We start from the raw sequence: 14792 nt of genomic DNA on the forward strand, positions 1-14792 counted from the left end.
TGTCAAATAAATAAATAAAATATTAAAAAAAAAGTTTACATTACTCCATGTCTTCTATCAGCTATGAGTGATCAAAATCTGCAGAAACCTCTTTGGAACTGCTCTAAATGATTCTCCGAGAAGGGACTATTTGTTGATGTGAAGATGTGTAATCCATCTGTAAATGAGCAGATTTTTACACATAGTCTGAAGAGATATACAACAATCCATTCTTACAACATAGGATATCTTTAATTAAATTGATATTGGTGAGTTAAAAAACATGAAGTGAAAAGAAGACAACTAGGGAAATAAGGTATTCTATGGCCATTTATAATAAAATGTTTAAAATTAAAAAAGAGGAAGAAACATTAATTGGCTTTGTAACTGAAGAGAGAAGACTAACCAAGAGATCACAGGAAAATAATTCTTACAGAAGAAGCACAGGGAACAAATCATCATCTTTTGCATATTTTTGTTTCTCAAAATTATTTGGCAGGACTTGGCCTAGTTAGGGATGAGCAAAAACAAGATGTAAGAAAAATTTAAAAAGAGGGCATCTAGTACTAAGAATCTTGAAGAATACAGCAAAACAGAAAATGTTCTATTAGATATTATAACTTGGTATGTAACATGAACATTTAAAATTCTGATTAAAGTGACTAAAATGACCTATATTTTTTTAAAAAAGTCAAATAAGAATTTAGGGGATAGAACTCAAAATAAATTTACTCTTAGTAGTAATTTGATGTGAGAATATAAATTCTTTCAGTTTGGTAAACATGGATACAAAATCCTGTTGTCTGTATTCTACATTTGCATAGGTTGTCTATAAAGAGTGATACATGTCAGGTCACATCGAAATGAGTCAATACTTTGAGCAAAAAGGCTGTTTACACAATATACACATTCTTTACTTACAGAGCAAAATAAGCTTAACACTTTTACATTAAAAACCTGGGATACAGTAGGATTAGTAGCACCATGAAAAATAATTCTTCCCCCAAACTGCAGTCTTTTATTTTACTCAGTGTGATTCTTATCTTTATTTAACTTTTAACATACTGTTTTAAGTTACTGGGCAAAATATATAATCTTCATCTTATAATCCTGGGGAAAGTCATTCTGGACCCAAGAAGTAAATTCCTTTATTCATTCATAGAAAACTAATAGAGACCTTGCTCTGGCACGTTGTTGAGGTACATCTGTATCTTTATGGTTACTAGTCAGCATGTTCTCTTGGTCATATATAGTAGCACCATTGGTGGCAGCAGTGGTAAAGTTGGGAGGAGTGAGACGTTGCATCATGGGAATTTATATATATATATATCTCACATTTAAAAACACAAGGAATTCTTCAAAATGTTATGTCCTCTTCATGCACACTTGACATCGGCTAATACGTGTCCTCAAGTCTCCTGCTTTCAGTGTTTCTGACTGAGGTTTGCTAGGAGATAAGAAACAAGACAATCAAATTAGCCTTCTCTAGTTTTTCAATTCTATTATTGGTTCAGATTCATACCCAAATGAAATGCAAAAAGATAATTGTAAGAAAAATATCAACTAATGATAACTCAAAAGAAGCAATATATAAAAATTAATTTAAACAAAAAAAATCTAATTTAAAGGACCTACCAAGACTGAAGTATCCTGAAGTACATATACTAGATGTGGTCTTACTCATTCAGACACTTGGATGAGAGCATTGAGAACATCCTGGGAAAGGGGCACCTTCATGACTCAGTTGGTTAAATGTCCAACTCTTGATTTCAGCTCAGGTCATGATTTCGAGGTTGTGAAGATCAAGTCTTCATCAGGCTCCATGCTAGGCATGGAGCCTGCCTAAGATTCTCTTTCTCTCCCCCTTCTCCCCACTCCTGTCTCATGCTCTCTCTCTATCTCTCAGAAGAAAAGAAGAGAAGAGAAGAGAAGAGAAGAGAAGAGAAGAGAAGAGAAGAGAAGAGAAGGGAAGAGAAAAGAATAGAAAAGAAAAGGAGAGAAGAGGAAAGATAAGATCCTGGGCAAAGAGATCACTGGACTGAGGCAGGGATCATAGATCACAGCTTCAATCTTCAATTCCTGGGTAGCCTCTGTCTAGTTGAGCAGCTCAGTTATTGTTGAGCAGGTTTGAAAGTTTATAACCTTTCTTTGCTTTGTGTTTGCTACTGAAGGATTACTACTACCTAGCCATCTGAAAGCACACATACCTAACATAAGCCAAGTCTGTTTTTCTGTCCTGAGTCAGGTATATGAAAAGAACAAGCACAAATGAAAAATGCAGTCCACTAAATCTTCAACATGTGTTGGTTATAAACAATCCATGAATTGCTTCTCTCTTCCCTCGTACTTTTGAAGGAAGTGCCTTACCTGAACATGTCTGACACATCTACAGTTGCTAGCCAAAAGCTGTAGGAATTGGCATAGTAGTTGCAAGTACCCCGCCCATGACATTCAATGAAGGGAGCTGAACGAAACTCTTCCAAGCAGGAACCGGGGGAGGCCAAGGCTTGACCTGAGCCCTCTGCTCCTGCGCTTGTATGCTAGAAAAGATAAGGAAAAATGTGCCACTCATACCTTAGTGAATACCTAATGATATGTGCTAAATATGACCCCAAATTCAAATCCAGCGAAGGATCTAGGGCAAGAAATAATAGAATGGTATTGACACCAAGGGTACTCTACAGAAGCAACAGGCAGATTATGAAAATATATTCCAGAAAATATGTGAAGGGAAACACAATATTTGGACAGAAGTTATTTGAAGTTCAAGCTTTTTACTATGCAAATGGCAGGGATTCACTGTATTAGGAAGATAGATATGATGGGCAGTTAGGTACAATGACAAAGGCAAGGAAGAGTATTTCATACCATCATGAAGGAGTAGCCAATCCAGAGAGAATCCCATCCCTGAGGACAATGGGGAATCTGGATGGTCTGACTGTGAACTGCAATCACCACGGCTGGAGCTTCACATACTGCACATCTGGTAAGGGAAAGTGAGGGGAACACAATCTGCACACTAAGTATGTGGGAACTAGCAATCCCTCTTCTTTCAAAGCTTTCTTTGTATAGATGCCCATTAAGGTGTCTTCTGTGCTCACAAAAGCAGGAGAAAAATGCACTTCAAGAGTTGCTTTTTCATAAGCCCTATCTCCCAATATACTTAATAAATTTATAAATGACAACTGTAAGCCTTATTTAAAGAAACTCCATAACCACTGCTATAGCGTTTGCATTTTCCATTCTGCCCTAAATTTGTATTCATACTTGCTATAGTCAATGTCATAATCGCTGTAAGAGTTTGCCTTCGTGTACTGCACATACTACTTGGGCTGTCAAAATGCCTAACTGGATGGTAGACATTTAGTAATGCTGAAACTGTGGTAAGAACAATGTCTGGTGAACTGGAAAAGACAAGAAACAGACACTTCCTCAAACCCCACCCATTATTTTTGCTCCAAAGGATATTTATTAACCATTTGTCTATATCTAGAGAAATATAGCATTTCCAGAATGCTGGGCAGCTACCCAGGCACGTGGAGATGTGGCTTAAATCTATAAAATTAAGTAATGCAGCAACACAGTAAATATGTTGCCAAGTCTACCAAATCTTTAATAAATATCATGAAGGGACCTTCTGACATATGACTGAACCAATTTGGTGAATTTTTCTACAAAAGAAAAATAATAAAATATAAGTTATAAAAATAAAATAAATAAAAAATAAAATAATACCTTTAAAGGACCATTTACTCCCAAGAGTTGGGACTGACAAAAATCACAAAAAATAAATTCCCCCAAATCTGGGCAAATGTACTAAAAAGAGCACCATGAATTTCCTACTAAGAGATACGTAACTAGGTTTAACCTTTATATTCAATGTCAAATAAACTAGACTTTCCAATGATTCATCCTTTATGGTTAGTAGACTCCTAAATCAATTGGGCCATGATCAGAATGAAAATGACAGTATCTCAAAGGCCTAGGAGATTGAGTTAGACTAGAGTTCTAATGTGGCAAAACTCTAGGAAGTCTATACTAATGGTACATCTCTCCTGTTAGTTACTCATGCTCCAAACTTCAGCTATCACTCCCTCTGTCCCATAACTTATCAACAACTAAATCCTATCTATTGTATTAAAGTGATACATGTCCCCCACTACCAATCCATTCCTATCAGGACTACGGCAATAGCTTCAATCTAACTGGTCTCTCTATTTTAGGACCATTTCCTCTATAATCTATGTTACATGTTGATGGTTCTGTAATTTTCCCTTAAGTATAGCTCAAGCACTTTTCAAAGCTCACCATTATAAACTATATTAATTCCAAAATAAAACCTTACACTGAAAGCCTTCTACAATCTGGGTCCAAGAGAACTTTCTTAACTCTTCCCCCTATACAACCTTTACAAGTTACATTCTAGACATAGCAATCTACTACCCATTCCCATGTTCTCTGCCTAGTATGCCCTTCCCCTTTATAACCACCTGTATCTCAAGTCCTTCCCATCCTTTAAGTACTAATCAGGTCAAAATACATTTCTTCCATATAGTTATCCCAAATTTATCCAATTAAAATTAAACATTCTTTTCCTCATGCTTTTATAACATTTTATTAGATCTATTGTAACATTTAGCCAAGAGTGATATATATTATATTAGTTTACATATATTTGCATAATTATTCATCTGATTTCTTTGTATATTATACTAAGTCTATCACGGGGTCTGGTTAAAAGCAAATCCCCAATTAATATGGCTTAAACTAAATACTTAACTGGATATTATAAAGTCACCCCTCTCCTACCTAACCTGAGAAGAACATGATCAAATTATTAGCTTTAGACTCATTTCTGACTAGCTAAACTAATTGGGGATTCATAAAAGTCAAAGTTAAACCAGTGTCTCACCGACTAATAAATGGCTGGATGTTCTGGCCCTTCAGGGGCTCCATGCTCATTGGCATGGGCTCTGGGGTGGACAGCCAGTAAGAATAGTCATTTCTTGAAGCAAAGTTGCAAACATTATTGATGTTGCAGAACATGAAAGGCATGGTACTGAAGCGACGAAGGCAGCTGCCAGCCGTCCCTAGGAAGAATTGGGGAGAAAAGGATCAAGGACTATATACTATGATGATACTTTAGTTTCTTTTGAAACCCTAACAAACAACCTGTCAAGGAGAAATTTGCCCATGTTTCTTAGATAATAAATACACTTTGTTTTAGGTCTTCAATTATAAGATGCATGTATACTTATATTTTTAACATTTCTAAAATCGGGAAATATAATTTATATAGACATTTATTATTGCAGTTCATTATATATTCTCCAACATTGTTTTTACACTGGTGATGTACTTATAAATAATGGTGTCTTATGGAGAATATTGAGCAATTTATTATGAAAAAGTGAAGAACATGCACAGAGCTCTTATAATGTCTTGTTAGTACTTCCTTTCCAGGCTATCATCTCTTCTTCTAAGACATCCTCAGTATGTATCTTGTTTGTTTTTGCAATCTCTTTGGGCCTAGGGACAATGGTAATGCTGACCAATATGCACAGGAACCATGAACAGTTTTGGCCATGAATAGTAAAAAGGAAAAAAAAATAAGAGAGAAAGGAAGGATGTAAGGGGAAAAAAATTCAGAACTGGTAAGAGCAATAGAGGTTATCTATCTATATCTCTACATATAACTCTAAAAGTTATCTCTTTTATTATTTTTTTCTCGTACTATATGTATTTATCCATACCATAAGATTATGTTGTCTGTTACAAGATGAATCATTTTTTTGTCAGTAATTGCATCAGCATTGCCTTATATGATACAAAACACTGTAGATGCTATTCATATTATTAGTACTGGACATCAAACATGAAAAGATATCTCTTTTATTCTTATTCACCAAAGAATGATGAAGAATGGTGTACCCCCTCACACATTTTTAAGTTTGGGTATAAAACTTTTCATCAGAATTTCAAATTGATACTATGCCAGTTATTAAGGTATTGGTTATTGTCTCTTGGCTCCAAAGCTACCTTTCTATATTCCACTTTGTGATACTGGAGCCTGGGACTTGGCAAACTACATTTCAAATGTTACCAGCAGTAATGTCTAGTGTTTTGTGAATATATTTTATTTATTTATTTATTTATTTATTTATTTGTTTGTTTGTTTGTTTTTATAGTATTAGAAGTCCTAGCAACAGCAATCAGACAACAAAGAGAAATAAAAGGTAACCAAATTGGCAATGAAGAAGTCAAACTCTCTCTCTTCGCAGATGGCATGATTCTTTATATGGAAAACCCAAAAGACTCCGCCCACAAACTACTAGAACTCATACAGCAATTCAGTAATGTGGCAGGATACAAAATCAATGTACAGAAATCAGTGCTTTCTTATATAGTAATAATGAAAATACAGGAAGGGAAATTAGAGAATCGATTCCATTTACTGTAGCACCAAGAACCATAAGATACCTGGGAATAAACCTAACCAAAGAGGTAACGGATCTGTACTAGAGGTAGAACACTCATGAAAGAAATATATTATATTTAAAAACAAACTTTCTCTCTCTCTTTTAAATATATCCAACATAATGATTTGAAAGAACAATAAACGTTTTTTAAGGTACATAAACTCATCTTTAACAAGTGGAAGTCATTCAATGCTCCTTCTGCATCTGGAAATTATATGTCAATTCCACTGTTCTCACAGTTTTTCCTAGTGTGTTTTTTAAGTTTTTTCTTGATTATCCTATCATATTTCTCTGAAAAAAAAATCTATAATAACTTCAAAAAACTTTCTATGATCATAAGACTTTACATGTTAAATATTTTTTAAATTGTCATCATTATATTGGGAATTTATAAAAAATACAGATATTATAAATTTTGATAATTACTAAACACAAAAAGTAAACTTGTTGGGAAATTCATGTTCTAATGAGATGGATTAGAGGGAATTATAGAGCCTCAGTTAATGGAGACTTTAATGCAACCATTATTTTGAGCTGTCCCTTTGAATTTGTCCCCAGAGGTTTTCACACTTCACAGGCAGTTCAACTTCAGGAGAAAGTACATATGAAATTTGAGGATTTGAAACTTGATTCCTTTAAAATTATGCCTATTTAGTTCTTGGAAATTCCTTATGTATCCAAAGGAATATGTTTATCTCAGACTGAAGATGACTGATAAAAGACCAACAGTTCTTAAACCTAATGGGTCATCATCATGATTGGGAATTTTTATATAAGAGGTTTGGGATGTGTCTAGGAATCTTTTCAAAACTTATCCAGGTTGAAAATCATTGATTTAGCCTAATTAATTCTTTTTTCAGAGGAAAAAACGTGGCTCAGAGAAAGGTGACTAACTCAAGGTCATGTGAGAGTGAATGACAAGTTGGAATAACTGAAAATGGATGGATTTCCTGGTGCAACCACTCTGGAAAACAGCATGGAGTTTCCTCAAAAAGCTGAAAACAGAGCTACCCTATGACCCAGCAATTGCACTACCAGGTATTTACCCTAAAGATATAAATGTAGTAATTCAAAGGGGCATGTGTACCCCAATGTTTATAGAAGCAATGTCCACAATAGCCCCTATGAAAAGAACCTAGATGTCCATCAACAGATGAATGGATAAAGAAGATCTAGTATATAAACACAATGGAATACTATGCAGCCATCAAAACCCCAAAATCTTGCCAAATCTTGCAACAATGTGGATGGAACTAGAGGGTATTATGCTAAGTGAAATAAGTCAGTCAGAGAAAGACAATTATCATACGATCTCACTGATATGAGGAATTTGAGAAACAGGACAGAGGATCATAAGGGAAGAGAGGGAAAAATGAAACAAGATGAAACCAGAGAGGGAGACAAATCAGAAGAGAATCAGAATTTTTAAAATTGTTTTTTATTAACATATAATGTATTATTTGCTCCAGGGGTGCAGGTCTATGAATCATCAGGCTTACACATTTCATAGCACTCACTGTAGCACATACCCTACCCAATGTCCATAACCCAACCACCCTATCCCTACCTCCCCATCCCCCAAGGAACCCTCAGTTTGTTTTGTGAGATTTAGAGTCTCTTATGGTTTGTCTCCCTCCTGATCCCATCTTGTTTCATTTTTTCCTGCCCTACGCCCCACAATCCCCTGCCCTGCATCTCAAATTCCTCATACCAGAGAGATCATATGATAATTGCCTTTCTCTGATTGACTTATCTCGCTTAGCATAATACCCTCTACTTCCATCCACGTTGTTGCAAATGAAAAGATTTTATTTCTTTTGACGGCTGCATAGTATTCCACTGTATTTATATACCAGATCTTCTTTATCCATTCATTTGTTGATGGACATCTAGGTTCTTTCCATAGCTTGGCTATTGTGGACATTGCTGCTATAAACATATGGGTGCATGTGCCCCTTCGGATCACTACATTTGTATTTTTAGGGTAAATACCCAGTAGTGCCATTGCTGGGTCGTAGGGTAGCTCTATTTTCAACTTTCTGAGGAACCTCCATACTGTTTTCCAGAGTGGCTACACCAGCTTGCATTCCCACCAACAATGCAGAAGGGTTCCCCTTTTTCTGTATCCTTGCCAACCCATCATTTCCTGACTTGTTAATTTTAGCCATTCTGACTGGTGTGAGGTGGTATCTCATTGTGGTTTTGATTTGTATTTCCCTGATGCTGACTGTTGAGCACTTTTTCACGTGTTTGTTGGACATCTGGATGTCTTCTTTGCAGAAATGTCTGTTCATGTCTTCTGCTCCTTTCTCAATTGGATTATTTGTTCTTTGGGTTTTGAGTTTGATTAAGTTCTTTATAGATTTTAGATACAAGTCCTTTACCTGTTATGTCATTTGCAAATCTTTTCCCATTCTTTCAGTTGTCTTTGGTTTTGTTTTACACATATAATCCTTCCAGTAATCCAACATAGACTGTATTCATTTGATCAGGTGATTGTTTCTTTAACATAAAAGCTATAGCTGTATTCTTTGCTTAGCCATCAAGCTCTCACCAATTTGATCCCTGTGTGAGCCATAAAAGAGACTCTGCAACCTGGGATCACTCCTGGGATCTTGGGCCCCATATCATGGCCTTCCCATGTTTGAGGCCTATACTGTACCTGAATCAGGGCCAGTTTGTAGCCTCCAAGTCTGAATGCATAGTATGACAGCCCTTGTTTGACCAAATACATGCATTTTGACAAATTACAGTGAGATACTGGATAGCAGATTCCATTTTCTCTTTGAATTAAATTTTTAAATTTCACGGTGCTCAAAAACTTCTAATGGTTCCCCAACTATTAAGTCAGGGATTTGAAGTTTATAAGCTTGATTATAGGTACAAGTTAAGATTTTGATAGTGAAGACAGAATGGTCTAAAAGGAGAAGAGTTTTATGGGAGGAAGACTAGAAGGATTTACGTAAAAGATAAGAATATTTTCACCGTGAAGATTTGTCCATTATAATATTAGAAAAAGAAGATGCCACCTACGGAAAGTAAATGTGGGAAGGAAAAATAGCAGAGGAAAGATGAAAAAGAGACAAAGAAAAGCAGAAGTGGAAGAAGAAAGTTGGTGGGCAAATCCTCCTTTATTTGGCTTCATAAAAGGACCCATGACTCTTGGCTTCCATGTTGGTGGAGATGCGTACTCCAGTGGGGCAGCACTCCCTGGCAGGTGTGGCCACATGACCAGAGAATAGAATGAGCAGAGAAGACCTCTGGAGGTCTCTGTTACTGAAGTGTTTTCACAAAATAGCCTAGCTAAAGAGACCTCAGGATGCCTCTTAATATGGAGACTCCAGAAACTGGGAGCCCAGACTATCTTCTCAATTATCTTTATGGAGACAAAGGGGATAATGATCCCTAAAATTGGCAGCCACAGAAGAATGTGGCTTTGAAATCCAAAGTCAAAAATTCCAGAAAAGGAAATGTTGAGAATTGGAAGATGTCTTCAGAGTCATCCAGTCCAGTTTCATCCCATCAACAAATCTGCCCACCACAGTATAGAGATGACACACGGGAACACATTAAATGAAGTGTATTTTATACAGAAATATGGTGCTTTACATAGTTTTAATCTACTCTGTTAATACTTTATAGAGCTATGGCTTTATTTTAGGAAATATAAACTAGCATAATTAAGAAATGACCCTAATTTCTTTGATTTAGAAATCAAGATTCTCTTCAGAACTTACCTTTCTACTTGAAGAAGACCAGTGTCAGAGAAGAAAAAAACTACCTCCTATGAAAAAACACTGCCCACTCAAGCAACTATTATACCTACCATAGAGGGCCCAGGGAATCTATTTTCTGAATAACTAAGCTAACATGTGGCCTTCCCCCAAATGTGCTGCTTCAGGCCAAGAATTGTATCCCACACTAGCTAACCAATGCTTTTAGAGTAATGCATTATTTATTTAAAACTTACAGTAAACATATTTGGCTGCCCTTGACATGGTCTGCAATTTGGAAGCCCCCCAAAACTAGGGAGATACACTTGTCCAAGGGTACTCCAGAACCCAACAGGATTTTCAAAACAAAATGAAACACATAATAAAAAATAAGATGCCAGTTATCTCACCCAAGTCTTGACCGTGAGCTCTTTTATTTCCTTGAACGTACAGGAGAGAAAAGCCTTCATAAATCTGGACAGTTCCATGTGGGCATTGTGGTGCATCTGTTGTCTGGCTGTGACGTGTGATGAGGAATCCATGGGCGATAGAAGAAGTTCCTGGAGGACCTGGGGGACCTTGCATACCATCTGGTCCAGGGGGACCATCCAAACCACGGGTACCTATTTCCATGGAATCATCAGTATACAGAATTTAAGTAAGCCCTGATCCTATATTTATGGCTACTGACAAAACATTATGATCTCATTCGATTTGTTAATTTAGTCAATATTTATAGAGTGACTATTAAGGTATTGTCAGATATCACGGATTTAGAGATAAATAAAATATGGTTCCTGCCCTCAAGAGATTTAAATATACATATTTTTTCTAATGGAATTGGTTGTCAACATTAGGCACTATATAATGAGTACTGGGTGATGGAACATTAGGTGGGAAGAAATGCTGCTTATTTGGGAAGTCTGTGTGTTTATCTAGTCTCTTGCTCTATTAAAGGAGCCCAAAGCCCATGACGAAATTTCAGTCTGCTGTTTTGTTCATCAAGAAAGGAAGGGTGTGATTGACATCAGTCTGCCAGTTTCAGTGCTGAAAAACATTTTCCTTTGAATCTGTCTGGGGAATTATTCTCAGGTATACCTTTTGTTTAGAGAATAGGCAGGGCACTACTAAAGTAGCCTTTTCAAAATGTTTCTTTTCAATTTACCACCGGTTCCATTTCTCTGTTTAGACCTTGATTTGAGCCTATTTAAAAATTATCTTTATACACAGGCCTTTTGCCACTGTGTATATGTATTTTCACTTTGGGGAAACTTCACAGCAAAGCTCATATGTGATGAAGATGACACTAACTTGTTTCTTCTCCGATATACAATTAATGAAATGGCAGGGTATCAGTTCCAGGAAGGCCATAGGTATTACTAGTCTGTCTTGTTGCAGCTGATATTTTTTGCCAGTAAATATGCTTTATATTTATATTATTTAGAGTTATATTTATATGTCTAGTGTTGCTAACATGTATTAAAAATCTAATGAGTTTATGATCTTTCATTTCTGCTAGCAATCTTACTTCAGTGTGTTTTTTAATTTTTAACTTTTATTTTGTTTATTGAAGTATAGTTAACAAACAATATTATATTCGTTTCAGGTATATGATACAGTGATTCAACAGTCCTACACATTACTCAGTGATCATCTTGATAAATGAGCACTCTTAATTCCCTTTATCTATTTCATGCACCCCCCCACCACACCTCCCCCTCTGGCACCCACCAGTTTGTTCTCTGTATTTAAGAGTCTGTTTTTTTATTTGTCTCTTTTTTCCTTTGTTTGTTTGTTTCTTAAATTCCACATATGAGTAAACTCATATGGTACTTATCTTTCTCTCTCTGAACTTAAAACTTTATAAACCTTACAACTATATTACTGAATTTTATGGGGGAAATGACACTCTGTTGTCATATTTTAAAATGTAGAAATATTCGCAATAGTTTCAAGATGGTCACGGGATTTAAGTCAACATATTGAAAATTATCAGAACAGGTAAGTATAGTGAATACCTAGAAAAACCTCCTTTTGAGGAAAAACTGTTTATCAGTATTCTAAACACATAAATAAAAACACGCTTTCTATGCTTTCCTAATACTGGGAATTTTCCTTGTATTTGCTGTCCTATTTTCCCCCAGCAACAGATTCACCAGCTAGCTATACTCTCGCAAGAAAAAACTCTCACAGCTCCAAATGGACGCCTAGAGGTCTCTCAGACGAGACTACTATCAACAACAGTGATTTACTTGTCTCACCTGGCTGGCCTGGCAGACCTGGGTCTCCTTTGCGCCCTCCTGCACCATCAAAGCCAGGGAGTCCATTGCGTCCCGGATCTCCTGGAGGGCCAATTGGACCTATAGGGAAAAAATAGGATCTTCAAATATGGGTATAATAATTCCATAACCAGACAGATCTAGGAAACCTAAGGTTGTTTAGTGTCACTAAATTCATAGTCCAGTCTTGTCTTTAATCCAGATACCCAAAGGAATATCTCAAGCCTGGGACAAAAGAAGCAGACAAGTATTTAGCTTCAGTTTTAAATAATAAATTTGTCTCTGCAGAGATTACCATAATATGGCACTTGTGTTCTCTTTGCTTCCGAACAAAATAGGAGTACAAGGCCCAACTTTTGTTATCTGTCCCACCATAGGTAAGGTTGTTACTGCCTGGTACACTTAGTTTATGGAAAGACTAACAACCTTAAGTGAGAAAGACTGAACTTAGTTTCTAGCTTTCTTATATAATTAAAATTGGCTGCAAGCATAGAGTCCAATGGCCAACTAGATGGGAGTTAGTTTGAAAATCATGAGGCCTCACAGTGGGGAGCTGATGGCTGATCAAATCAGCTTCCTATCCTTCTGGTGGTTGGGATAGAGAAAGCACCAGATCTTAAATGCATATTAATTTCATTACAAAGTTTTTAATAACATTAACCTAATCATTCAAGTTAGAATAGCCAGCGGAATTGGCTAGAAGAGATTAGGTTGGCCTTAAAGGAAATTAGGACATGAGAAATTAACACTTCAAAGAAAAAAGGAAATGGGATCTGTGGTGGTCTGGTATTCTACTAGTTGTTGAGACTCCTCTTCTCAAAGACAAACCATGACAAGTAAAAGGAGAACTAGTGAAATGCTCCCAAATACATAAGGCTTAGAAAGATGACCTGCAAAGGTACCTGGTAAGCCTTGAGGTCCTGGTAGTCCAGGCAGACCTTTTAATCCAGGCTGGCCTGGGATCCCTGGTGGACCAACATCTCCTTTGATTATAATACTCTGTCCTGAAGGACCAGGTAATCCAGGGGGACCTAAGAGGCAAAACATACAAATTGGAATGTAGGAAAGAGAAAGGCCAGAAGTGTCCTAAATCAGAATAAAAATTGGTGCAAAAGAAACAAGTTAAATTTGTTGAAATGTTGCCATGTCCAACAGAAATCTGTTTAGGAAAGCCATCATCTTACCCAGAAGACTAAAAAATTAATTTCCTTTGAGTCAGTGGAAAAATTAGGCTTATTGTCCCTACTTTCCAGACTTGAAGCATGACTTGGTTACTAGAAAGTCTAATCCATTACAAATCTGTGAACACTGATGTCAGGGGAAGATAATTCTATTTCCTGATAAGTCCATTCTGATTCTAACATCATCTGCAGTTCTTGCTTGTTGTGCTTATCAAGTGTCCCACTGAACTAGTAAGGGAATTTAGCAGAGGTCTTATTTCAGTTTATAGGAAACTTCTGTAAGTCTCCAGCAAAAAGAACTATTTTCATATTAAAAATATTTTCAATTAAAAATGACTTGCTCTTATAATCTGTTCAACTGAATAAGGGAAAGTTAGTATAAAATCTAATAAAAATTTTAATGAAGAATTCTTGTTAGTCCTGCATCCATCTTAAACTTAAAAGAACTGGTCTCAGTATTTCCTTAGTAAAACAGAGAGGTTACGAGACCAGTAAATAGAGGGAGAGTTTTGCCTACTTGCTCTCAGTTGTTGGGGATTGAGATTCTAAAAGTTTAGTTCAAAGACAGAATGCAAACTTTTAAGTTCTTCAGTGTGTTTAAGAACCAGGTATAACTAGCTCCTGGAGTAATTCTTACCTGGGGGGCCAACAAGTCCTGGATCCCCCTCAGGGCCAGTTGAACCAGGTACTCCACTGGGTCCCTTCATGCCTGAAAAGAAGGTACATACAATGGCACTGCAAAGCAACAGGGCCATTGCATTTTCCCAGTCAAATCAGAAAATGGGTATCTTATCCCAAAGGAGTTTAATATAAAAACATCCCTGTAAATACCTGGAAATCCTGGAACACCAGGGAGACCAGGATCTCCTTTCATTCCATTGAGACCTGGTCGGCCAGGATTACCCTGAATAAATAAAATCATTAATTTTAGAAAAGAACTGAAGGGGGAGGGAGTGAGGTTATACAGTATTCATATTCACTGATAGAACTTGCTCCAGGGTCAAACTTCTAGGATTCAAATCCCAATTTTGCCCCTTACTAGCTTGTGTGACCTTGAGTTGATTATTTATCTTTGATATATAGTTTTCTTACCTCTAACCTTAAGAAAATAATAGTATCTACGTCATGGTTTTTTTGTGTGAGATTAAATGAGATAGCTCA

General features: G+C 36.4%; 1 protein-coding gene across 1 annotated transcript in view; it reads right to left on the reverse strand.

Annotated features, from left to right (window-relative positions):
• Positions 1 to 209: 209 nt before the first annotated feature.
• Positions 210 to 14792, reverse strand: part of COL4A5 (collagen type IV alpha 5 chain) — a 240844-nt gene continuing 226261 nt past the window's right edge. Inside the window, exons 43-51 of the mRNA XM_082717352.1 lie at positions 14463 to 14535; positions 14269 to 14340; positions 13353 to 13481; positions 12433 to 12531; positions 10582 to 10794; positions 4892 to 5069; positions 2848 to 2962; positions 2347 to 2519; positions 210 to 1426 (exon numbers count right to left, since the gene is read on the reverse strand). Coding sequence (XP_082573478.1) covers positions 1345 to 1426; positions 2347 to 2519; positions 2848 to 2962; positions 4892 to 5069; positions 10582 to 10794; positions 12433 to 12531; positions 13353 to 13481; positions 14269 to 14340; positions 14463 to 14535 — 1134 coding nt within the window. The 3' untranslated portion in view covers positions 210 to 1344. The remainder of the gene's footprint in view (positions 1427 to 2346; positions 2520 to 2847; positions 2963 to 4891; positions 5070 to 10581; positions 10795 to 12432; positions 12532 to 13352; positions 13482 to 14268; positions 14341 to 14462; positions 14536 to 14792) is intronic.

Source organism: Mustela nivalis, assembly GCF_964662115.1.
Source record: "Mustela nivalis genome assembly, chromosome: X".
Lineage (NCBI taxonomy): Eukaryota > Metazoa > Chordata > Mammalia > Carnivora > Mustelidae > Mustela > Mustela nivalis.